This window comes from Talpa occidentalis, unplaced genomic scaffold (assembly GCF_014898055.3).
Source record: "Talpa occidentalis isolate TD23 unplaced genomic scaffold, MPIMG_talOcc4v2.1 talOcc4.4, whole genome shotgun sequence".
Lineage (NCBI taxonomy): Eukaryota > Metazoa > Chordata > Mammalia > Eulipotyphla > Talpidae > Talpa > Talpa occidentalis.
The window spans coordinates 73,820,408-73,846,499 of NW_023604295.1; the positions used below are offsets into that span (position 1 = coordinate 73,820,408).

Below are 26,092 nucleotides of genomic sequence, written 5' to 3' on the forward strand. Positions count from 1 at the left end.
GCATAACAGTGAGGAAGGCTTGCTCATCGCCCAGGGAGATAGATGTATAGAACTCAGCAATGGTCTTTGGCAGCCTGCAGTCTGAAATAATGACATCGATGTGAAAATACAAATTGAATTTTGTGATGCTATACAATCTAAATTATTCAGCCTGAGAATGAAATTTGGTGTGATACATTAGATTCTTACTTTAATCATTTCGGTGTAGCTTGCTTTTAAACATTAGAGGTTCATTTCTAAAAATCTCATATCACTTTAAAAGTCAGAATTATTTTGTGGTATTGCATATTATTTAATGTGATAGAAATCTTTTTTTTTGTGTGTGTGTGTGTGTGTGTGTGTGTGTGTGTGTGTGTGTGTAGAAGAACTAAGGTGTAGGCCAGAGGTGTGGGGGGAGGAGTGAGAGGATTCAACAGAGACAGAGTAGGGAGCAGAACAGCTGGATTTACTGAAATAGACTGCTGAGGGGAGCAGAAGTGATACATGAGAGGTCTGCTGCCAAATGTGGGTTAACTCCTTGACTGGGGATCGAGCTCAGGCCATAGTGGTGATAGCATTGAGATATAACCCGTAGGCCTCCAGGGAGGCCCTATTTCTAAGTAAATTAACACTGATTTATTCAAAATTGTTGGGCCATGAAATTGCTAGGATGAAATTAATAGGCTTATTCTCATTTAACCTTTATTCTCATTTAATTGATAATAATTTTTGACTATTTGACATTAAGGTGCACCTTTTTATAAATAATTGTGATAAATTAAATATGGATGAAAATTGAAAATTGACTATACATTTTAAGTATTGATTTTTTATTATTTTTTTATCATTTTAAATATGAGTGCATACAGCTTTGTTAGTTATGCTGAACAGTATTCATTCACAAATGAATGAGTTACAAATAGTTTCAACATATCCCAGCCATAAAGATCATTAGAAAACTTCTGTTTTACATTATTATTCAAAATTTTTCAGCAGCTAGTGTCCTTTGATTGTATTTAGTAATTAATTTAAAAATACACCTCTTCTCATTTTAGTTTTTTAAAAAATATTCTGTGTAACTTGCAAGTTACTACTTTAGAATATCATACCTAAAGTTTCTTAAACCAAATAAAATACCATGAGAACCTCCATTTTCTTTTAAATTATTATTTTCAGTACTTGATAAATAATGTGTCAGCATAAACACACCTGTTTAAAATACTGAAATAAGCATAAGACAAAATATAGCTGAGTAATTGCTTTATAATAGATTTATTAGGGTGAGAAAAATCCATAATGGTTGTTAAAGTTAGCTCTCACTTTAGGACAATTATTTGTGTAGTTGATGTTATTAAGGTAATCTAAGAGTAAATTAAGAGTGCTTTAAATTAAGAGTAATTGAAGAGTAAATTAAGAGTGCTTCTCTATTAAACCTACAGATAAGGCTGTTTTACAGTGGTGCCTGTTAAAAAGTTAATCTTTGAAAGATGAAATAATGTTCATTTCAGGTTTTAGTAAAAAGATGAGGTGTGCTCTTGTGTTTTTCTTTAAGCTTTTTCTCCCCCAAAATGTTCTTAATGTTTAAACATATGTATAATAAATAATTTTAACATGCCTTAATTTCTTGGGTATGAATGTAATATAGTTTCTGTGCTGGGTTGCTGAGATTTTGAATGTTAGATGTGGATGAGGTGTCACAAATCATTTTCTTTGTTCTACAGATGAAAAAACTGAGGTCAAAGATGACTTTATGCTAGAGATAAAAGTGAACAAATACATTTGATACCTGAATGCATGTTTTTTTATTTACTGTAACTGTCCTAAATTGCAAAATTGAATATTTTGACTTTTACTTTCTATGAGAAAATAAAATAGAGCAGGAGTCATTCCCTGTCCCTCAAGTCTTTTTATCTATGTGATAGTGCACATATCTGAACAGAATAATTATGTATCCATGTTAACTTTATATAATCAATGCATGAACTGTGCACTTTAATAATTTTATACTGAAAGTTATTTGTCATACTATCAATACATGTAGCAAAACTATAATTGAAAACTGTATTAACAAGCAAATAAATACAGAAATATGATTTTAAGAACTAGACAAACCTGAATGCCAGTCATCCTTTTTTTTTTTTTTAACCTAATCTGTGACATTAAGAAAGTTCATTAACCTTCAATTTTTCTCCCTTTGCAAATTGGCATGTTGAACTTTTACATACACAGTTGCTGGGAGGATTTCTAATATATTATCTGGCACAGTTAGATAATACTGATTATTCTTTATTAATCTACAAGTAGAAAGGTTATGTGATACACACATGTATAGAATCACAGACTGATAAATGATATCATGATCAATGTTGTTTTACTCTTTATCTGTCACAAGTAATTTAACTAATAACCTTAATGTATCTTAAACTCTAAGGCCTCCATGAAATATGCCATTTGAAGATAGGTATTCTCATTTTTAAATAAGAAATTCTTGAGTACTTTCTATGCATGAGACATTATGCTAGACACTGTGCGGGAGGTACAGATAAATAAGATACAAAGCCTTCTTCCCAGAGCTTATTATAACCTAGTGAAAAAGAGAGCTACACAAATATCTACAATATCCAGCTCAATGTAAAAATGGATTCATAAAGATATGCCCAGGGAGGGAGAAAATATTATCAACTGGACAGTGGGGACATTATTGTTCACTCTTTCAACAGGCAAATTCAGTATCAAATATACTCCTTCAAGATATATTTTCTTTGAGTTGGGAATTATGGTGAGTAGGAACTAAATAGGCAAAGGGGTAGGTTTCCATGATGTAGCATCAACAAACCAAAAGTGCATGATGGACTCAAAGACTGTAAGAAGGCTTTGCCAAATGGAGAAGCAAAAGTGATGGGGAGATACTCAAGACCACATTAAAGATTTTGATCACTGTTTTAGGAGCAATGGGACCCTATTGAAGGATTTTTTTTTCAGCAAAAAGTGCTAAAATGATATTGATTTAGTTAAGGTTTGTTGCTAATTGCTCTGGCAACACTGTGAAATTGAATTGGAAAGATGTAAGAATAGTAGTTCAGTTGAGTGATGTTGGATAGTATGGACCAGACTTGTTCCAATAAAGACAGAAAGACATGCATGGAATGGAGACATAGTTATGAAATAAAAAGTATATAATTTGGTAATATATTTTGTATCTCAAGTAGGAGGAAGAGGGAAGAGCTAGGTTTCTAGCATGTTAAATTGATTTAGGAAGTATTTATGATCCTACGTTAGGTGGCATATACATTATCATAGATTGCTAGGAAGTTACACTTCAGTCTTAAATTCTTTGGTAGGCAAAGAAGTAAGTTGCACCATTTAATAGCTGATTTTCAGCAAGATGGGAACTTTTTTAGAAATTGAAGAAAAAGAGGACAAATAATAACTTTTGCTGAGTTCCGGCAATAATACCAGATATTGCAGAAGGTAACTTTTTTGCGTATTTGGAAGGACTATAATTATTCATTACCATTTAATTAAATTTTACTTGACCAGATGACCTAGAGTAAGCGTTTCCAATCCATGCACTATTGACATTTTGGGGTGAGGACAAAAGAGAGGGGGCTGTTTTTTCATTATAATATATGAATTATAATATATTTATCAGCATCCCTGATTTCTGTTCACTAGAGGCCATTAGCAACCCCCCCCCCAAAAAATACACACACAAACACTCTTCAGTCATGACAACCAGAATTGTCTCTAGAATCATTGATCCATAGAATAATGTGAGAATTTTGAGTAGAGGGGAAAAGTTCATCGTATTTTATGTATCTATCAAATGTATTCTAAAAATGCCCCTCTTAATCATTCCATTCTTATGTCTGAAAAGTTGAAAGACATAATGACAGGCTTTTATGTTAAACTCAATCTTTTCCTCAAAAAGAAATCATCCCTAGTATTAGAATATCCTAAGAGTTTTTAATTGTTAGTGATATTATCATTCATGAGTAACTATGCATATAATTTCTCCTACATAATAGTGACTGGGAATTGTCAGTTCACATGCAGATAGCTTCACTACCTGAAAATTTGTGCTCCTCTCTTTTAATGAAAATATGTTTCTTCCCTCCAAAATCTTATACCTCGCAACTTTACTCCATTCATATTTTTCTGGGATATGGTATTTACAATTCTAATCTGTCTAATTTGTTAATGGAGCCCTCCTATTTAAAAAGCACTATATATAAGAACAAAAAAATGCATCAATTTAAGGAGTCATTAAAATTTTACTATTAATAATGAAAAGTATTATTGATGAATTAGCAGAATTTCAGTGATTTTATTTGTAACCTATTCAAAAAACTGCTGTTGTGTGATATTTACCAAGAATAGTCATGCCAGGGCCTCCCCGGTGGCGCAGCGGTTGAGCGCTGGGTTGCGAAGCTGCGCGCGGCCTCTGCGGCGCCGGTTCGATCCCCGGCTGCTCCCCGGCCACCAGAGGAGGGTCCCACATGGCGCGCAGACCTCTCCTGCCGCCCGCTGCTCCCCTCAGCAGTGTACTTCGGTCCTTCTGCCTGCTCTGCTCCCCGCTCTGGCTCTGGTGAATTCTCTCACCCTCCCGCGCTTCTGACTGTACCCAGTGCATGTATAAACAAAACAAACAAAGAAACCAGCAAAACAAATAAATAAAGCATGCCTCTATAAAAAAAAAAAAAAAAGAATAGTCATGCCACATATAAATTTGCTTAACTATGAAACTTTCTATAGAGTCATTTAGAAGATTAGATAATGTCTAAATTATTTCAGACCCCAGTGGTATGGCATTCTTCTATAATTACATTTAAAAACAATTATTTGACCTATGTAGCAATACTAAAGAATAGTAAAGAAATTCCTATATTTTAACTTGTAAGGATATATTTGAATGTATTTGCCATGATGTCTTAAAAGTTGAGATATCAATGTCTTAATCATAATGTTGCATTGATAATTGTAATATTTTACTTACTTGGAATTCTCTGCTGTCTCCTGCATTTATTATTTTATTTATTATGAGTATTACGTACTTTATCGATTTAAGGTAATAATAACTGAAACCCATATTTTTAGAATACTTTCTGGTGGAGTATATATTTGTATATACATAATATGAAGGGAAGGTATTGGGGTCAGAGGAATATTTCGGTTGTCCTACATTACCTCTTGATTTCTGTACTCTTAAAATCATACTATAGAAAGTACTTTAAGAGTTAACTACTTTATTCCTTTTACTAGGCACGGTTATAGCTAAACTGTTGTAGCCAAATGGAAATAAATCCCATTTTTAAAGACCTCTAGAGACATCACAGTTGGCAACCAATTCATGGTTCAATGACCTTTCCTGTCAACTGCTTCTCTGTGCTTTCCCCAAGTCATTTGTGCTATTCTTTAGAGCCATTGTCCTCTTCTCTTCTGACCCAAATATTTATCAAAATTGGCTGATCCCTTATTTATTAATAAGGGATGCTATCCCTAATATCTGTTCAGCTAACTTATTTTCCCAGACCAAAAAAAGGTCTTCCTCCAGCTATGATATATTTGTTTTTCAAATAGTTGTCACTGCTTGGACTCATCTCCTGACTCTGACAAGTGGATAGAATAAATGTGAGTGTTCCCCCAATTCGTCCTTCCTTCTGTTTTTATTACTTTTCTCTCTTAGATTACCTGAAGATTATTAGCTGAACCATGCATATTCTTAAATTGTAGACGGTTTCAAGTAATAAATAATTTGAACTTGGCCATCAGAGTCAAAAGAAGAAAATCTCTTATTCTAACTGCCTGCCTCTGTGTGTGTGTGTGTGTGTGTGAGTGTGTGTGTGTGTGTGTGTGAGAGAGAGAGAGAGAGAGAGAGAGAGAGAGAGAGACTGAGAGAGACTGACTTAATTCTTAATTATTCAAAACTTTTAACAATTATTTAAATACTATTGGTCAGTTAAATTATATTTGTATAGCTCCAATTTTTTTAAGAAAACTATTCTTTATCTCTTTCATACACAACAGATAACCAGCGAGTGTTACATAACTTATATGTATTATATAAATTTGTGTGTATTAGCAATTTTATATAATTTTCTTCCTCAAAAAATACAATTTTTGTGAAAACTGTATGCTTCCTATACAAGCTGCAAGTTCACAAACCCCTTTCCAAAATCCCTTTGACATTTAAAAAAAAGAGTTGTTACCTGAGATGGATTGTAATCTATATAATATTGCTAGTTAAAAAAATAATAGTTTTAAGCCTTTGAAAATATATCTTATAAGAAGCTATTCTGCCTTCCTATCTGATATATTTACATTAAAATGTATTTTTGTCAATGTATTATTTGCTTTCATGTTTCAAAAATGATTGTTTAATATAGAATGATTTAAAGTGATAAAATGATTGAAATTGGCTCATTATTAAAAAATTATCATACTGTTTTTTATTCCAAGAGGGTGAACTTTTAAGAGGCTTTAAAATCGACTTTCTTTCATCTTTTAACTTCCTTTGTCTTTTAAAAGCTACAGCTAAATAACCTTAAAAGAATTTTAATATCATGAGGAATTCTTTTAAACAGTTTTTATATATTGGTAGCAATCATTGCAAGTTAAACAATTTATAAATGTAAATGTTAAGTCAAATATGTTTTAAGCCCTATTTCATATAAATCTCTTCAAACTCATCAACCAATAGGAAAATTTGTGTAGACACTTAAATTTAGTCAGGAGGCCTGGAGACAGTCTTTGGTTAGTCATCTGTGACCTTGAGAAAGTTATTTAGCAATTAGGCTCTCTGTTTTCTCTTAACAAAAAAGCTAGGGTTAGACTGATAAGTCCTAAGGTCACTTCCAGAGCTAACATTTTATAGTTTTATTGCTTTATTAGAGATAGAGATATCAGCCTTCGCCACTTTCTTAGTGAAAGAAAGAAAGAGAGAGAGAGAGAGAGAGAGAGAGAAACAAAGAAAGAGAGAAAGAGAGAGAGAAAGAAAGAAAGAAAGAAAGAAAGAAAGAAAGAAAGAAAGAAAGAAAGAAAGAAAGAAAGAAAGAAAGAAGGAAAGAAGGAAAGAAGGAAAGAAGGAAAGAAGGAAAGAAGGAAAGAAGGAAAGAAGGAAAGAAAGGAAAGAAAGAAAGAGAAGAGAAGAGAAGAGAAGAGAAGAGAAGAGAAGAGAAGAGAAGAGAAAAGTTTGTATATTGGTGTCTGCAGCTTTTCACACAGAAAGGAAAGAAGATGAGAAGAATTAGGACAGGAGTGAAGTTTTCCATAAACTGCAAACTGTAGATAAAAATGAATGAACAGTAGTATCTCTGCTTTTCTTTGATTCTTTCTGGGCCTACCTAACTGGACCAAGATGGACACTGTCTGTTGTACAGAAGGTTCCTGTTCTCTGTATGAAACGAAAATCCTTTGACCTGAGTCTTACAGAAATATAAAGGGGGATTAGAAAAGCAAAGAAGTCTCTTCAGTTTGTTCTTTAGAAGAGAAAGTTTGGAAGGATAGTTTCCTTCATGTTAGCCAGTGGATGTTATGTGGAGGATATCACTGGTATCTATATGTTTACTGAAACTAGAACAAATGGAAGGTGGTTAAATTGTACCAGGCAGGTTTTCATTTAGATAAGAGGGATCATTTCCTGATAATCATGCTTGTTAAAAGTTGAAGTGATCATTCAAGATAGGATCCTCCTAAAAACTTCTGAAGTGTTAAAAGACTCTGTTACATATGATTCTTAGATACCTGTTGGGACCCTAATAGATTATGAAATATTTTCCAGTTCTTGTTTGTTAATGACATTAGAGTCAAATGCGTTAACCTGAAGTTATTAAACACATTGGATATAAACAATCAATAATAAAAGATTCAGTTAGGTCATTTCTATAATCTAATTGCTGGGAAAACGTAGAAGCAAGGGAAACACAACTTTAAATGCTTAAGTAACCTGCTTTCCAGTAATTTTCATTTTTCTAAAATCTCAGAATTTTTGAAATGTTTGAGGAATATACCCCCAAAGATAATCCTACAACGTTTTGGTTTTTGTAATGCAATATTCTGTTGTTACAATTTGTCTTTTAGGTAGTTTCTAAATGTCTCTCCCTATTGTTAAAAAGACATCGGTCCCTCTGCCTGCTCTGCTCCCCGCTCTGGCTCTGGTGAATTCTCTCACCCTCCCGCACTTCTGACTGTACCCAGTGCATGTATAAACAAAACAAACAAACAAATAAATAAATAAATAAAACATGCCTCTATTTAAAAAAAAAAAAAGACATCTTTATGTTTTCAAGAAATGCACTCAGTGTTTTCAAACCTGGAGAGCATAGCTGTTGGTATGATAAACTTTATACCTAAGTAAATGAAAAGGATTTTCACTTTTCTTTAGAGGATGAAAATGATTCTTTTGAAGTTTTTTAATAGTGAAAAAATAAAGACAAATTATTTCATTCACTTTGATGTGTCAATGTTTCTCAATTGCCTTTAAATTTTATGTATATGGTAGGTAACAAAAGGCAAGAAAACATTTTTCTTTATCTTAAAATTGTAGCATTTCACAGCAGCAGTGCTTGACGTAGTACATTTATTTATCAGAGTAAAATGTGTCGTGATTAGCTACTGGGCTAATGTGAGAAAATTTTACATTTGACAATATTTAGTTTGGTTTCTAAAGGCAGAACAAAATGGAACAGAAAAAAATCATTTTCCAGTATTTTAAATACATATATATATAAATACATATATATATATATATATATATATATATATATAACTTGAGGGTTTTTGTATTTAAATGCTCAATGTTATCTCTATCAATGCACGGTATGAAAAATAGGAAATGTGATTATGACTTACATATAGGGCTATAAGGTTTTCTATGTTTTGAAATTTTATTCACTTTTTTTCTGTTTTCTCATTTAAAAAATGCAAGAATTTAAATATAACATCTTTGAACAATCTTGCTACTCAACTTATGGCTGTGGAACAGCAGTACGTGGGTGCTTCTAGAAATGCAAAATCTCAGGCCACATTCTTGTCCTCTAGAATCACAATCTGTTTTTTAATCAGATCTTAAGGTGCTCTGTGTGCTTATTCAACTATGAGGAAGATGGGTTTAATAGAATATCATTGGCTGCATGAACCTCTTAAAAATTAAGCTGATAGTAGACTTACAGGATCTAACACTTCTTTAATTTTGAGTAACGTGCTTGATTTCTATTCTATATCGCTTTAGCAGTTAAGATTTATAGTGTTTTTAAAATCCATTGTATGTATAGTTATCTAACTATCATCTTAACAAAATGTAAAGTCATTGAAAAGTGTTTTATAATTTTATTGCTATCATCCATTGCAACTGTGCCATACATATTATCATATTAGAGATTTTAAGATTCATTTCTATTTTTCTTAAATTATTCATGATTATAACGCTAACAAATACTCATTCATTCATGGATAGTATGAGCCATATATCCAAATACTGTGTTCTTTATTTTATTTTAAAAGAAATATCATTGTTGAGTCAAGTCTAGTTACTTTTTCTATTTTGTTTTGTTTATTTTTTATTTATTCCATGTTTTCTTTTTTTTTTTTGTTTTAGTTGGGTCTGGTAAGTTGACATTTTATTGGCCATCTTCTAATCATCGTGTCACTGTGACTGGAACTTCTCTTCCCCTTTCCATCCATACCCTTCCATGTCCTTCAACCAGTCAGCCTCCATGTTTCACTTGTCATTGGCCACAAAGACAGACTGCACAGAATAAAGTCTGCAGGAAGTATGGGTAACTGTGACAAAGAGTAAAGGTAATGGGGTTGCTAACTCGATGTCTTATTAAATGATGTGTGATCTTCATCCTTTTATTTTTTCTCTTCTTTTAGAGTGCTAACATAAGGAATAGGACTATGTCTTCTTTAAGTAATATCTCAATTCATATCTTATAATATAAACAAATAAACCAAAGACAATAGATACCCAAAGACAATTTGAGTTTTTTTATTTAAAATGTATTTATGAATTCACCTCTATTTATCTGAATTTTTGTAACTATTGTTCATTAATAGACATCAATCTGCACTTAGGATTATTTGCATTCATTTCATTTCTATGTCAGATTCATTTCATTTTATGTAAGACATAGCCATATGTTGTGTCCAAAATTTATCAAATTTTGATTTGATATACATTTGTCCTCATATAAATAAAGAGTCCTAACCCTTCTAAGTATTTTCATGACCACTAAGTTGGGAAAGGTTTGGGTAGAATTTTGCATGATTAGCTGAGCGATATGCCAGAGAATAATTTTGACCCTAAAAGAATATCGATAACTTTTCATTTCATGAATATGTTACACAAATTTTATAAAAATGTTTTTTCATATTGGTATAAAGCTTGAATTGTTTATTAATGGTGATCTGATAACTGGCTATTGAAAAATGACTCTCTATGCCCCATTTATACAAAAATATAGAGGCACTGATTCTTAAACATAAAAAGTAAGGAGAAAGAATGGGGTGAAATGGAGGCAATATTGGTATAATTTGTTATGTATTATTTAACCTATACTATATAATTTTATTAATAGGAAAAAATGCCTAAGCAGATTAGAAAACAATTAGAAAAAAGGGAAAATTAATCTACAACTTAATTGAAAAGTAGATAAACTTTTGGACTATCATTTGTTCTTAGAAATCAAAAGATAATTCAGGAACACAATGTGCATTAAAAAAATAGACTAACAAGGACAAGGTCCTTTATCAATGAAGGGAAATATCCTCATTAATACAAAAATGCTATTTAGAGGCAAGTCTCATCTAAGTTTGGCAAATATGTTAATACTCCATGTCAGATTTGGGAGAAAAGTACCCTATCAGTGAATGTATCAGTTGAAGTAATCTTGAGTATAATTATGAGAAGGATGTTAATTGTATCTCTGGTTTTAATAGTGAAAATTATAAACAACTTAAGTTTTAAAGTAATGAATTGGATAAATTATTTAAAGTAATGTATATGTAGTTTATCCAACAGTGATAAAGTGGCATGTACCAGAATATTGCAAAACAATATGGCTAAATTTGCATGGTAGACTTAAAGACAGCTCTTCTCTTTTTTCTCTTGTCCAGTTTTCTAAATTTTCACCATTGGCTGTACGTGATATTATATTTTGTATTTTTAATCATAGAAAGTTTAAGTATAGTATCCTTCAAAAAACATTCCAACATTATATCATAAACATCCAGTTTATATCATACTTATGATATAAACCTTTCTCAATCTAAATAGAAGATAGGTAAGAACAGAGTGATAGAGGCATATTTAATACATTTAAATGTTTTCTTAGAGGTATACCTGTATGTGTGTGTATGTGTGTATATATATATATATACACACATTTAGAAAAGGGGTTTTTAAAGTTATATTCCTAAGACATATCTTGTGGCTGATGTCACTGTTGATATTGGCTCAAGAATATACCTACAAAATATAGTAAATTCATTTCCAGGCAAATATCCTGTGTGGAAGGACCGCTTTAGGGCAAATGCAGTTAGCATAAGGGTTTGTATCCCTAGTTCCCAAATAAGCCTTTGAGGTTTGAGGAGTGCTGGCATTTATAAAGGAAACATGGATTCTGGCACACGTTATTAGACATGCTTCTGAGATTTAGGAAAGGGACCACCCGAAGTTTTTACTTGTCTAAGTGGTTTGAACATTTATATTTTCCTACTCAAATTCCCTGCATATTGGAAAGTCATATTCTCCCATTCATTTAATTAATCATTTGGTTTTCTCTCTTTGAAACAAACCACGCTCTCTTCTGGATTTAGTTTATTATCCAGTCAATCCTTTCAGTTTCTTAGTCTGATTTCTACATCAATTATTCCATCCTTTAACTAAGGAATCAAATGCTCCAGTATGGATGTAAATAGAGGAAAATCCCCTAGCAATGAGGCACATGCCTGTTATTATACCTGGATAATGCTAGTGTTTGTTAAATTCAACAGAAAAACCACTCAATTACAATCAGAGGTTCAGAAAAATTATAAGCTAAAACTTCAGAATTACCAAATTGAACCTAAACTGTATCTCCTGACTTTGTATTTTCTTCCCTAGAAGTTACAGGACATTTGCAGGCATTTGACCTCCTAATTTCAGGTCTCTTATAATTTTCTAGTCAAATTGTATAATTTCTACTAAACCTCAATTAAAAATAAAAAGGGAGTATAGAAGAAGGCACACTAATCTAAAAGTTAGGAGATTTAATTGCTTTCTTCAGTTTTGCCACCAAGTAATCTTCAGCAAGTCATTTTACATGACCTTTTCTTAAGGAATTTTATATTTATATATATGTATAAAATATGCAATACATACTCTATAATATATAAATGCATACATATGCACATATGTGAAACACAAATTTATAAATATATATTATAATTATATGCATATGTAATGTTAGATGCAATTGACCAGAAAATATTTAGCAAAAGTACCCTTTCAAATTCTCACTTTTATTAACAAAGAAACCATATTCTTGTTAGTCAAGCGGTAGCGTTTCTGGCCATAAACTGAATATAACTTTTGATTCATATTCACTTTGATGAGGTATAAGTGACTGACATAAGTATCTAAAAGTACTTAGAAAGAAAAGCTTAGAAATAATAGAACAGCCTTAAAAAGTGGATTAGGAGTACCCTATCTGTATAAACTATTAAATGTCTGGCTTGAAACCTTTACTTCAGTTTAAACTGAGACAAGAGAGGAGACTAATTAGGTGTTTCAGACAGTTGATAAGAAATGAATTTGAAAAGTGTAAACAGAAGGTAAAAAGACTTACATTCAGTGCATATTTTTCCAAGCACAAAGCACAGCCTCAAAACAAACTTTTTTTTTTTTTTTTTTTCCTGGAGTGACTTCATTAGCACACCTAATGTTTTCAGCTGCCATTGCTCTCAATGTAAGTGACACAATTTTCTGACACTCTATTTACTGCTGGATGAAGTAGCCATTTAAGTCTGTATAAATCAAACAGTTTGGACAAAGCTGGCAGTATTTATAATGTCAGGAAGAGCAGATGTTTCAAATTTGCCCTCATTTCCATATATATTCTGTTTGAACATGCCCTTGCCTATGTAAATGAAGGAGACATTCGACTCCACTATTGCTTTTAATTCATTTCTATTCAAGTAATTGAACTGAAGATTTTAAATGGTTATAATTTGCACGGTAGCATTTCAGGAGCATTTGAGTTAAATTAAAGTAATTTTAGGAGCTGCCTACATCAGGAGGTCCTTGTGCATATGATTAAAGTCCATTCACTTTTAAACAGCTCTGAATGAGCAAGGATAATATTTGTTCATACAAATTTCAGGTATATTTTGAATGTAAAGGGCCAGATTGTGGTTTTGAGAAATCTTTTTAATATGGAGGTTAACCTTAGAGGGTCAGGGTATGGGGGGGGGTGGAGAACAATCTCTTATATTCTATAAATACGCACTTAGCAATTTAGCTTCAATTGAATTAAGGATGAAAACTGGTATATTACATATGATAATACATAATGAGTTACATAAAATAAAGGCAGAATTTGGGATATCAGCAACTTTTCTCAATTAAGACAATAACAACATGCTTTTGATTTAGTGTCATTTTTTTCATTCTCCTTTAGAACCTCCACATTTTGTTGTAAAACCCCGTGACCAGGTTGTTGCCTTGGGACGAACTGTAACTTTTCAGTGTGAAGCAACCGGAAATCCTCAGCCAGCTATTTTTTGGAGGCGAGAGGGGAGTCAGGTATGACCATACTCTAATATTTTATTCAGCAAAGATGAAATATATAGTTCATATAAGAAAAAATAACGTATTAATCCTAAAGGTGTCACTTTAAAAGAACCTGGGAATCTGAGTGCTCTAGAAAATTTCAGCAATGAGAGGACAAATTGCCTTCATTGTTGCAATTCTCATCTCAGTTTTCCTTGTGTAGTTTTGTTACACAGGCAAGGATATAAAATAGAAATTGCTTTCTCATATAAATTTTACCTGTATTTCAAATTCAGTCACATTAAAAAAACTTTCTCTCAACATAGTTCAATCAGTCATCCTTTAGATTATTCAGGTTTCTGTAATTATATGTTAAAAGAGATTTATACATTTAAAACAAAGATAATAATTCTGTGTAATTTCTCTGAAAGGGTCAGAAATCTGAAGTGTCTTCCTCTCTATGCTTTATGTTATATATACACATATACACACATCATCGATTCATCAAAGTATATGAAGTTATCTTTAATAAATGTCATGTTAAATGTAGTTTATAATTCCTTGAAAACTATTGTATATTATCGCCATTTGCTATCAAATACTTCTCTCTCAACATTTTATAAATTTTATTATTTAGCAAATATCGATATTTATAAATTTCTAGCCATGAAACTAGAATATAGATTTATTTTTACATTATATTTTTTAATTGAGGCAATGTAGGTTTACAACACTGTATATGATCCAGGGGTGTAATTTAACACTTCTTCAGATGCATGTCACCCCACCGTACCCACTGCCCAAATACCATACTCTCCACAACAGTCCATTCAGCTGCTTCTTTCTTAGCCCCGAAGCCCACCATCCCCCTCTGGTAGCTTCAATTAATTAAAAAAAAGAGAAAAATTTAAGATACTTTTTAAAATGTAGGTCTTTTTTCCCTTTATCTCCTGATTACTTGCATCTTCAAAAATGGACAGCATATTGATACACTTGTTTGTAATACTTCAAAAAAATAATTTGCCTGGAAAGAGGTAGAATCTTATTTTTCTGAATTATACAGTGTTATAGACTTATGTTACCTTAACTGAACATGTTTTAAAATCATTTTCATTTATTTTTTTAAATACAGTTATTCCCGGCCTCTTTTATATGTTGCTAAATCAATCGTGGGTGTGTTGTTTTATGATCTTGCTTCTACTACAGTTGTGTAAATAACAGTTTCCTGATTTCACTCACTAAATCTTTTGTAAACAGCGTCATCAAGTTCACTTTTGTTTTCACTTTGGTGGGTTACCATTAAATTGATTATGGTAATCAGAAGTTCTATTTCTAGCTTTTCAGAGTATTCTAATACATAAGATTGGACCTCAAAGGATTAAATTTTCTAAGGACAAGTTAAAAACATGAATAAACAAGATATTTTAGTAAAACAGGAAGAATTGGAAGTGCATTATATAAGAAAATCTGTGTAGCAATGATAGTAAATCAACAAAAATATGCTTTAGAGTAATATTTAAATGGCTCTTTTAGTTTTATAAATAAGTTATTAATTATGTTATTTAAACTCTAGATGAAGTTTCAAAATAATTTGGTTTTGTTTGAATGATGCATTCCACTTTTTCCTAAAATTTTGTGAATAGAACTATGGAATAGTAATTGAACCGTTATAAAATGATGTATGTTAAAAGACAACTAAACTTTTAAATATAAACAATTTTGTTTGGTGTGAGGACAAATGTTGATATTGTGTATTTCATGAAATACAATGATATGATTATATTTGTGCGAAATAGACATTCTAGCAAGTGTTGTATTTTGAGTCAAAGGGAAAAATTTCTACCAAGATAAATTTGTGCAGAAATAAAACTCCATTATAAATTCTTAAATTTAGTATTTAAGTTACAAAATAGTAATATATATGTTCATTCACAGTTTAGTGAAAGAAACAGAAATTTAATCATTTGATATATGTTACTGAACTTTTAAAACAGACAGCAAACAGAGATACCTGTTAGGTGTCAAAATATTTTGAAATTATCAGAATGTACTTAAATTTTAGTTGCTTATATATTAAATATCCTAGTGTTTATAATCCTAATAATCACATATATAGGAAGAAGTTTTTGACTTTGTTTAGGTTAAATATATAAATCTTTTAAATCTAATGATACCTGATATCCTTCCATATTTAGTATTGTTTGAAAATTGATTACTGAAATAGAGCAGATCAATATTTAGAATTTATTTAAATTTCCATGCGACTGCATTTAAAACTAGATCATTAAATCTTACTTATAGTTGTATGTTCATGTGTGTGCACATCTGTGCATGTAAGTACATGATGATAGTATTGAACTTATTTGTGTACATATGTATCTGGTGTGTGTGTGTGTGCATGTATATTTTTACATAGCTATTTATGCATGTATATATATATAGCTAAAATAATGAACCTAGCACTTAATCTGCTTTTATCTTTTCCTCCCAAATTCTTGGTTCTAGAATCTGCTTTTCTCATATCAACCACCACAGTCATCCAGCCGTTTTTCAGTCTCCCAGACTGGTGATCTCACTATAACTAATGTCCAGCGATCTGATGTCGGTTATTATATCTGCCAGACGTTAAATGTTGCTGGAAGTATCATCACAAAAGCATATTTGGAAGTTACTGATGGTAAAGTAGATCGTTTCATTTTAAAAAGTTCAAGTTTGGCTTAAGACCTAAAGAAAGTGCCAGTAAATGTATGTATTTTCCACTCTGTACCCTAATTTACAGCAATTTTTGTATAAAGCTGAAGACAAGATTGATATAATGATTATCTAAAATTATCCCTATCTTGGCTATATTTTATATTTCTAGCATTAATTCATATTCATAAAAGCATAGTAATTACGGGCCTCCCGGGTGGCGCAGCGGTTGAGCGCTGGGTTGGGAAGCTGCCTGCAGCCTCTGCAGCGCTGGTTCGATTCCCGGCTGCTCCCAGGCCACCAGAGGAGGCTCCCACATGGCGTATAGAACTCTCCTGCCGCCCGCTGCTCCCCTCAGCAGTGTACTTCGTCAGTCTGCCTGCCCTGGTCTCTCTCTGGCTCTGGTGAATTCTCTCACCCTCCCCCACTTCTGACTGTACCCAGTGCTTGTATAAATAAATAAATAAATAAATAAGATAAATAAATAAATAAATAAATCTTAAAAAAAAAAAAGCATAGCAATTACATTAAAAGTTTATGCTGAATAATTATCTATAGGGATGTGTAAACATTTTGGAAAACTGAAAGTTATTTTATCACCTAGTATATATTATCCTTTCTTTTCATTCCTTCACATTAAGGAAATAAGTTGTATTGTTTATAAATTTAATTCACAACTTAGGATGATAAACAAGATTTTCTTAATGATGTGATTGCGTTCTGTTAATCAACGTCCCTGAACCTGCTCAATTAATACCAAACATACTGTAAGGCCTCCCTAGGGCCTAGTGTTTAAGTCTCAATGCTAAGACTGCTATGACTTGAGTTCAATCCCTGGCTAGGTAGCAAACCCACATATGGCACAGCAGACCTCTCCTGTCTTGGCCACTGCTCCCCTTAGCAGTGTTTTTCAATATATCTGCCTGTTTTGCTCCCCACTCTATCTCTGGTGAATCTTCTCACCAGCTCCACACCTCTGGCCTACACCCCAGTTCTTCTACTCTAAATAAATAAAAATCTTAAAAAAAAAACCCAACATATTATAAAGACAGTGGTAGAGAAAATCTTTAACCATTAGATGGAGAATAGTAGTAATTTAATAATTCTTCTCAATAATTACTAATAATATTTAAGAAGAAATAGTATACACATGAGTGTATGTAGGTGTAATTATTTTTCATGTACATTATAGAGAGTAGTTATAAGTAAACTAATACATTATATTACAAAGAGCAATTTAAATGACCTAATACACCTTAATATATTCGTGTAATGACCACTCAGATCAAGATATAACACATTTCCCAGATCATAAAATCTTCAGGAGGAAAGCATTTAATATTCATTAGTAAGTATTTTGTTGTCTTGGGTTTTGTAGATAACATTTTGAAATTTTAAAAAATAGAGGAAAATTTTAATACATTAATTTCATTATTTTGTTTCCCAGTGCTCTTAAGAAAAAGTTTATATTTCTGAATGTGCTTTCCAATTTATAATTACCCATGAAGTCTCTGCTCTGAATATTGTGTTGCTCATTTGCCCTAATTTCATTATGTTTGTTATGTTTTCATTTGTCTTAATAATTCTGTACTTGCTGTTTCTGTTGACTTGAAATCTTTCTTTCTTTAGGAAGCATTCCGTGACTCCTCAAATGTGATTTCTAGCATCCCTCCCTGACATATCTACACAAATACAGACTTTACTTCCCTATCTTCTCAGCTGGTTTTCTGGTATTCTTTATTAGATTGTGTTTCATGAGTGGGACCATGTCTGTCTAATCCTATTATATATACACCCATAATCCAGCAAAGCTCTGTCAAGTGATAAATGCTCACTAGAGGTTTTTTTTTTTTTTTTAATGACTGAATGAAACAATAATGGAAGAAATGAACAGTTAGTTCTTAGTTAGATAAGAATTTGAAATTAGGATTGTCTCATTCAAAAGCCCAAATTATTAACGTTGTCTACAATATGTATGTTATGTATATTAGGTCCAATAAGTTAGAATGACCCAAAATCTTTTTACTATTGTTTATATACATCACAGCTATTTAATGATGGTTTTGAAGATGATGTAATGAATTTGATAATGATTAATACATTGAATACATACAAAAAATTGAACATAAAATTGCAGCTATATTTATAATTACAACTTTTGAAGCAATATGTATCTCTTCAAGCAACTTGTAAATATAGGAGTACATAAAAAAAAGTCAAAGATGACTGGTAAAATACTTGCATGTATCTTTTATTTTCATAATTAATAATTAAAATGAAGATTTTCTATATGTCCTCTGACATGGCATTATCATGAATTGCCATGTTTGTAAAAATATATTAAGCACAACAATTTTTATTAAACTAAAACACCAATAACAATCTTGAGTTTGTGAATTTTGATTCATCCCTAGTCTCTACTGCATTCACAATAAAAGTCGTATTTCACTTTACAACTTCTAGAGAGATTTGAAGTGGTTTACTCTGGTGGTACTATCCTTTTGGTTTTGTTTACCTGAGAGTTCATTTATATTATACAAACAACTCGTAACTGTGGATTCATTCTTCATGGATAAACTATAATTATTGTGAGGACTGGCAATACCAGTAGTTATACATTACCAGTGCAGGTCAAGAGGATGACTATTAGGTAGAGTACTTTCTGGAAACTATTTGATTTAGTTTCTTGACCTTCTTTATTGTTTGCAAACAAGCCAGAGGCAAAGGTAGCATAAAGCATGAGCACAGAATATGGTGCACACAATAAGCATTGTACACTACCTCAAATAGTGTCTGACACTAAAACACAGAAATTCATATCACTAGTTAATTAAAAACATTCATTCTATTTATTGCTAGAATGTAAGAAAAAATAATTATTAAGTGATGTATTAAATTGAAACCATTGCATTCATTTTTCAAAAGTTATTGATAATGGATAAAGTATTAACTTTTGTTCCAAAAATAGACTTTTGCCAATTGCTGTTTGATTTAAATAAGTCTCTTAAATTTTCAGTTTTAGTTCCCTGATTCCTGAAGCTGAATAATAATATTTTACAGCTTAATGCACAGGTTCACAAGATAAGATGTTTGCTGTCTCATGGCAATTGTGAGATAAAGCTATGATGTTTGTTGTTGTATAAATGTAAACATTTCATGCTTAAACCAGTCAGTGTGTGTATGTTATTTCGTATCCTTTTCACTTAAAAATATTTTACAAATATCTTTATAGGTATTAACATAGTCTTCATGGTCATTACTTTTAGGTGACCAAATATTACTCACTAGTTCCCCTTAATTTTTAGGTTTTTTAAATGTTCCACTCAAGACAGGGAAGGTAATGTTTTATGAACCTTCCAATAACAGGGATTCCTGACCTGTTACATTGCTGATACCAGCACTACTTCCACCACTATCAACTTATGCTGAAGCTATTACTAATAAATTGTTATTTAATGATGTGTTTGTGCCAGGCACTATGCTAAGAACTTTCTTTATCAACAAGTTCAAATCTGACAGTATCTCATTTTACAGTAGAGGAGACCAAGGCAGAGAATGGTGAAGATGTCTGACCAGATCAAACAGATTAAAAGTAGCAGAACAGAGATTTAGAACTTGCAACTGCACACTCAATCATGGTAACCATTTGCCATGTGAGGCTATATACATTAATTAAAATTAAATAAAATCACACATCTAGTTCCTCAATTAAATTAGCCATACTCAGGTGCTCTGCTGCTCCAGAGCCACTCTATGGAACATTCTCATTTTATAGCACTGTATCTTTCTGAATCTAATTCCATGCACTTAGATACTTTGTTAACCTGTATTTCTGTTTCTTCCACTTTATATTTTATTGCCTGATAATTCATTCCAATAATTCCAGTATAAAGTAGTAGATCCTTAGCTTGGGGCTTGGCTCATAGATCCATCCTTAATTGATTCATAAATGTATGACAGTCTTTCATTGTATAAACTTAAACATTCCATGAGTATTTTTTTCTAAACCATGACAACACTCATGTGTTTCATTTCTTTACTTGAAAAATCTTGACATTGCTTTAATGATCTTTCAGTTCTGCTTTACATTTTAATTTATTACAGAACAGGATAAGTGGTGATAGCACGTGCATTTATGATATAGACATATATATCATGTATATATAGCTTTTTGTAATTAGCAAGGTATTTTATTTTATTTTTTTAAAGATGTATTTATTTATACAAGCACTGGGTACAGTCAGAAGTGTGGGAGGGTGAGAGAATTCACCAGAGCCAGAGTGGGGAGCAGAACAGGCAGAGTGACAAAATACACTGCTGAGGGAAACAGTGGCAGGAGAGTTCTGTGCGCCATGTGGGACCCTCGCTGGTGGCCGGGGATTGAACCGGCGCTGCAGAGGCTGTGGGCAGCCTCGCAGCCCAGCACTCAACCGCTGCGCCTCCAGGGGAGGCCCAAGGCACTTTATTTTTATAATTTTTTACTAAGATGGCATTGATTTACAATATTATATATCATTTAGAAATAAAAAGTCCAACCTTTTCAGGTGGATGTTACCACACTTCACTCACCACCAAGGCACCCACAGTCCTCTACCATAGTTTATTTGTCCCCTCCCTTTTGTCCCCTTCAAGCTCCCCTTCATCTTCTGATAGCCTCCATTTTAATCAGATTCCTAGGGTTTGTTGTCATCTGACTCTTTGTTTCATTTCTCTATATTCCACATATGAACAAAACCAACTGGTATTTGTCCTTCTGTTTCATATTGCTTAGCTTAATCCCTCCCAGTTCCATCCATGTTGTTGCAAATACAAGAGTTTATTATTTTTTAATAGCTGAGTAGCAATCCATTGTGAATATATACCACATATCAATCCAGCCTTATGTTCTTGAGCACTTAGTTTGCCTCCATAGCTTGGCTATTGTAAATAACACTCTAATGAATATAGGAGTTCACATATCACTTTAAATTAGTGTTCTTGCATTCTTTGATACATTCCTAGGGGTAAAATTGTTAGAAACGTTTGTACTATTTTTCAAAGAGACTAGATCCAGTCTACATTCCTACCAACAATTTATGAGGATTCCTTTTTCTCCTCATCCTCACCAATACTTGTTGACCATAGCCTTTTTGATTAAGGGTCATTTTCATAGGTGTGAGGTGATACCCCAATGTGATTTTGATTTGCATTTCCCTGATGCTAAGTGTTGCTGTGCATTTGTTAAAAAATTTATTTATTTATGCATACAATATTTATTTATGCTTACAAGAGCTGGGGTACAGGCCAGAGATGTGGGGGGATGAGAGGATTCACCAGAGACAGAGTGGGGAGCAGAACAGGCAGACTGACTGAAATACACTGCTGAGGGGAGCAGTGGGTGAGTCAGGGAGGTCTGCAGTGCCATGTGGATTGCTCTCTGGCCAGTCGGGGATGGAACTCATGCTGCAGAGGCTTCGGATTGCTTCATAGTGTGACACTTAACCCCTTGCACCACCAGGGAGGCCCTGATGTTGTGCATTTTTTTCCTGTGTCTATTGAAAGGCATCTGTATGTCTTCTATGAAGTGACTTTTTTTTAGCTCTTCTACCCATTTTCTGAATTTTTTGTTTGTTTGCTTTCTTGTTGTTGTGTTGTGTAAGTTTTTTTGTAGACCTTGGACACCTTTTCAGATGTATGATTTGCTAACATCTTTTCCCATTCAGAAGATTGTCTTCATTTTAATGAGTTTCTTTCACTGTACAGAAGCTTTTTATCTTGACATAATCCTAATGTTTACTTTTGAGAAGGATTGCATTGAATCTGTGGGTTTTTTTTTTTTTGTAAAAAGGCTATTTTTACAATGTTAATTCTTCCAGTATAAGAACAGGTAATCTCTTTGTTTCTTTGAGTTGCCTCCCATTTTTTAAACAATATTTTATAGTTTCCATTGTTCAGATCCCTTGCTTCCTTTGTTAAGCTTACTCCTACACATTTAATCCTTTTTAATGTGATCATAAAGGAGATTGTTTTCTTGATTTCTTTCTCTTCTAGTTCATTGTATATAGGATTACAAGTGATTTTGGTTAGTTGATTTTATAATTTGTCACTTTACTGATTTATTGTTTTAGTGGCGTTCTTAAGATATTCTATCTGTAGTATCATGTATCTGCAAATACTGATAGTTTTGTTTTTCCTTTCCTAATTTGATTTCTCAATTTGTCTGATTATCCTACCTACGGCTTTCAATACCATGTTGAATAGTGGTAGTGAAAGTGCACACGCTTGTCTAGTACCTGATCTTAGAGGAAAAGCTTTCACTTCTTAATCATTAAGTATGATGTTAACTGTCATGTGTCATATATGGCTTTTATCATGTTTGGATATGTTCCATCTATCCCCATTTTTTAAAGGATTTGTATCATAATCTATTATTCCATTTAAATATTCATAGTAAATCCAAAGCTGGTTAGAACATGTATTATCCTCATTTTATAGACAAACTAAACTGAGTTTTAAAAAATTTAAGGAATTTGCCCAAAGACACATGACTGATGGTGGAGCTGATCATCAAAATCCTGCTCTTCTTTCCTTGATTTACTTTTATTAATGACACAGTATACATCTAGAAAAAAATAAATGAAAGAGAAACAGCATCATTAAACTGTATTGGACTGGGAGGAGGAGATGTGGATCTGTTAAATATAATGCAAATATCAAATGAAAGTTATAAAATATCTTTGCCTTAGCATATTTGAATTAAAAGAATAAGAAGACACTTGCAAATTCTACTTTCATAGCTTTAAAGTACTGTGTAAGATAACAATGGGGGGTATTTTTATAATATATTAATAAAAAGTATTCCTGTGGTTATATGAATAAAATCAAGAACCTAAAGGTCTTATCTGAGATAATAAATTCATCATTTTCAGGCAAAGTAAAGATATAAATAACTATAAAAATATAAAAATTGTAAAGTTACAAAACACTGGAGTACCCAGATATTGCATTGTTTCTAAATACAGCAAGACAATACAAACACAAATGCTCAGTTACTGGACTTAATTATAATCAGTTATTGAGAAGCACTCTGTTACTAATTTAATTATTGTCTGGAAATAAGTATTCATCATTCCTAGAACCAAGGGAACACAGGTGGTGGAGTCTTATAAAAATCCAGTGCAATAAAACACTTTCATTCTTTTATTCTTACTAACAGGAGGGGCCTCTAATTTGATTTTAGCCAATCTCAATAGAAAATATAGGAAAGATTAAACAATTCTAAGGAGAGGAATTAATGGCTTACATTTTTCATCCATGGAGTATCTGAAGTACTGCTGCCAAGTTTCAAGTTCCTGCCTTTCAATACACCCCCAGGTTCCCACCCAGTATTAGCAAATTTCATACTAGTAACCGAGGATGGAAGAGAATTGGAAGGGTAGAATGAAAATGTACAGTTGCTGATTTCAGTCTTTTGCTTTTTTGTTTTTATTAGATTGCATGCACAAAACTAATTATTTTTGCATGACAAATGAGGAACAAATTGAACTGTGACTCCAACTTGTGAAAATCTTTGGTGCATAAAAACCTCGAACATGACACATTCGGCTTTGCAGTTTGTTGCATCCAAAATTTAGTTACTCTGGCAACCAAATTATTTTAATCAGGCAACTTCTTAGCACTATCTTTTGTATATTTGTGACTTTAAAAAAAATTCAATTATATGAAGAATTTTAAGCTTCATAAATTAATTTTAAATTTAAAATACTGTGGAATGTTACATAAATTACCTAGGCCAAGGGAAAAGAACCTCTATCTATCTAATGCAGGATTTATTCCTATTTCCACTACAGTTTTTAAATTTTCCCTCACATAATGATTTTATTATCTCAGATAAAGGTTTTAGGATTTAGATTTTTTTCATATAAAACAAGAATTTTTTTTTAAGATTTATTTATTTATACAAGCACTGGGTACAGTCAGAAGTACGGGAGGGTGAGAGGATTCACCAGAGCCAGAGCGGGGAACAGAACAGGCAGAGTGATGAAGTACACTGCTGAGGGGAGCAGCGGGCATGGCAGGAGAGGTCTGCAAGCCATGTGGGACTCTAGCTGGTGGCCGGGGATCGAACTGGTGCTGCAGAGGCAGCGGGCAGCTTCTCAGCCCAGCGCTCAACTGCTGCGCCACCAGGGGAGGCCCAAAACAAGAATATTTTTATTTATTAGAAAATTGCCTCCCATCGTTACCTTCATGGTACATTAAAACTATGAAAGAATTAGAAAAAAAAATTCTCATTCCTATAATTCCAATAGGGAGGGATGACATTTGCCAAGTTAGGGCATCAGTTTGAATTGTATTTTTGGATTAGCCTCCCAACAGTATATTGAGGAAGTTTTTCATTTCTCTGGATTCATTAGACTTGAATATATTTTACTTATGTATTCCTTTAATAGAAAGAATTCAAAGTTAAAAAGTGTACAATCATATTAATTCATAAATTGTGAAAGTACAATTTTGAATCCAAAATTGTCAAACATGCTGTTATGGTCCCATTGTGTTGTTTGTTTTTTTTTTTTTTTTTCTGTTGGACAGAAAAGAGTTATGTAATATCAAGTTGTCCTTGGTTCATTTATTCAAATTTGTCTCATATGTTTTCTTGAAGTAATTTTTATTGTTTTGTTTTTACATTTCAAAAAGTACTTTTAAAGTTTCAAAAGTATATAGCATTCCACTTCTCATCAACCCCACCCACAATTCTCATTTACTCCCTGAATTCTTAAATTAAAGGGTCTCTCAACAATACGCCAAGTTCCGTGAGTGGTTAGTCACTTGAACAGAGTACTTTGTATCTCATTTTAATAATCTGAATCAGTGCATCATATAAATGCATTTTGAATAATGCATGTCTCCTACTTTAATTACTTGTTTAATTAGTTTGTTCCAAAGCCTAGAGCAACTGCTGTTGCCTGGATGATTAGAAAATTGCTTCCAGTTGCAGAAATCTATTTCCTGTTGTTTCTTCTGGCAGTGATTGCAGACCGGCCTCCCCCAGTCATTCGACAAGGTCCTGTGAATCAGACTGTAGCAGTGGATGGTACTTTAGTGCTCAGCTGTGTGGCCACAGGCAGTCCAGTGCCCACGATTCTGTGGAGAAAAGATGGAGTCCTTGTTTCAACCCAAGATTCTCGAATCAAACAGCTGGAGACCGGAGTCCTGCAGATTCGATACGCTAAGGTAACATGAAATGTCACCCTGGGTTTCCCGTTTTGTTCCACCCTGTGCCTCCAGCAATGAGTGTTGAAGTCTCAAATTTTAGAATCAATGAAATGCTAAATAATGCTATTAATATATTTTTAATTTGATGCTTTATTCTTTTAGACATCCCACTGTGTGTATTTAAGATGCTTTGACTCATAATTTAGCTCATGGCATGTAATTTAAAGCATTTTATGGAGGAGAAAAAAATATCTGTGAGACCTGTTGAGGGAAGTAAATGGGATTTCTGGGAGAAAAATATGCCTTTAAAATAGAAGTACGATGCAGTCATTCCATAAAGCATTTTTCAAAGATCTTATCCAGTACCATCATGTGTAATATGCTTGAACAATTCTGTTGTGAATACTGGTTCAGCATTTTTCGAGTTACAGAACACTGTACATGCAAACAAAAAAATATAAAGCAATGTACATGCTGAGT

At 32.6% G+C, this 26,092-nt stretch overlaps 1 protein-coding gene across 1 annotated transcript in view; it reads left to right on the forward strand.

The window, feature by feature from the left end:
* The window catches only part of ROBO1 (roundabout guidance receptor 1), a 912,258-nt gene that overhangs the window by 816,996 nt on the left and 69,170 nt on the right, over positions 1 to 26,092 (forward strand). Inside the window, exons 9-12 of the mRNA XM_037525700.2 lie at positions 9,575 to 9,583; positions 13,638 to 13,762; positions 16,235 to 16,406; positions 25,425 to 25,630. Of these exons, the coding sequence (XP_037381597.2) occupies positions 9,575 to 9,583; positions 13,638 to 13,762; positions 16,235 to 16,406; positions 25,425 to 25,630 (512 nt within the window). The remainder of the gene's footprint in view (positions 1 to 9,574; positions 9,584 to 13,637; positions 13,763 to 16,234; positions 16,407 to 25,424; positions 25,631 to 26,092) is intronic.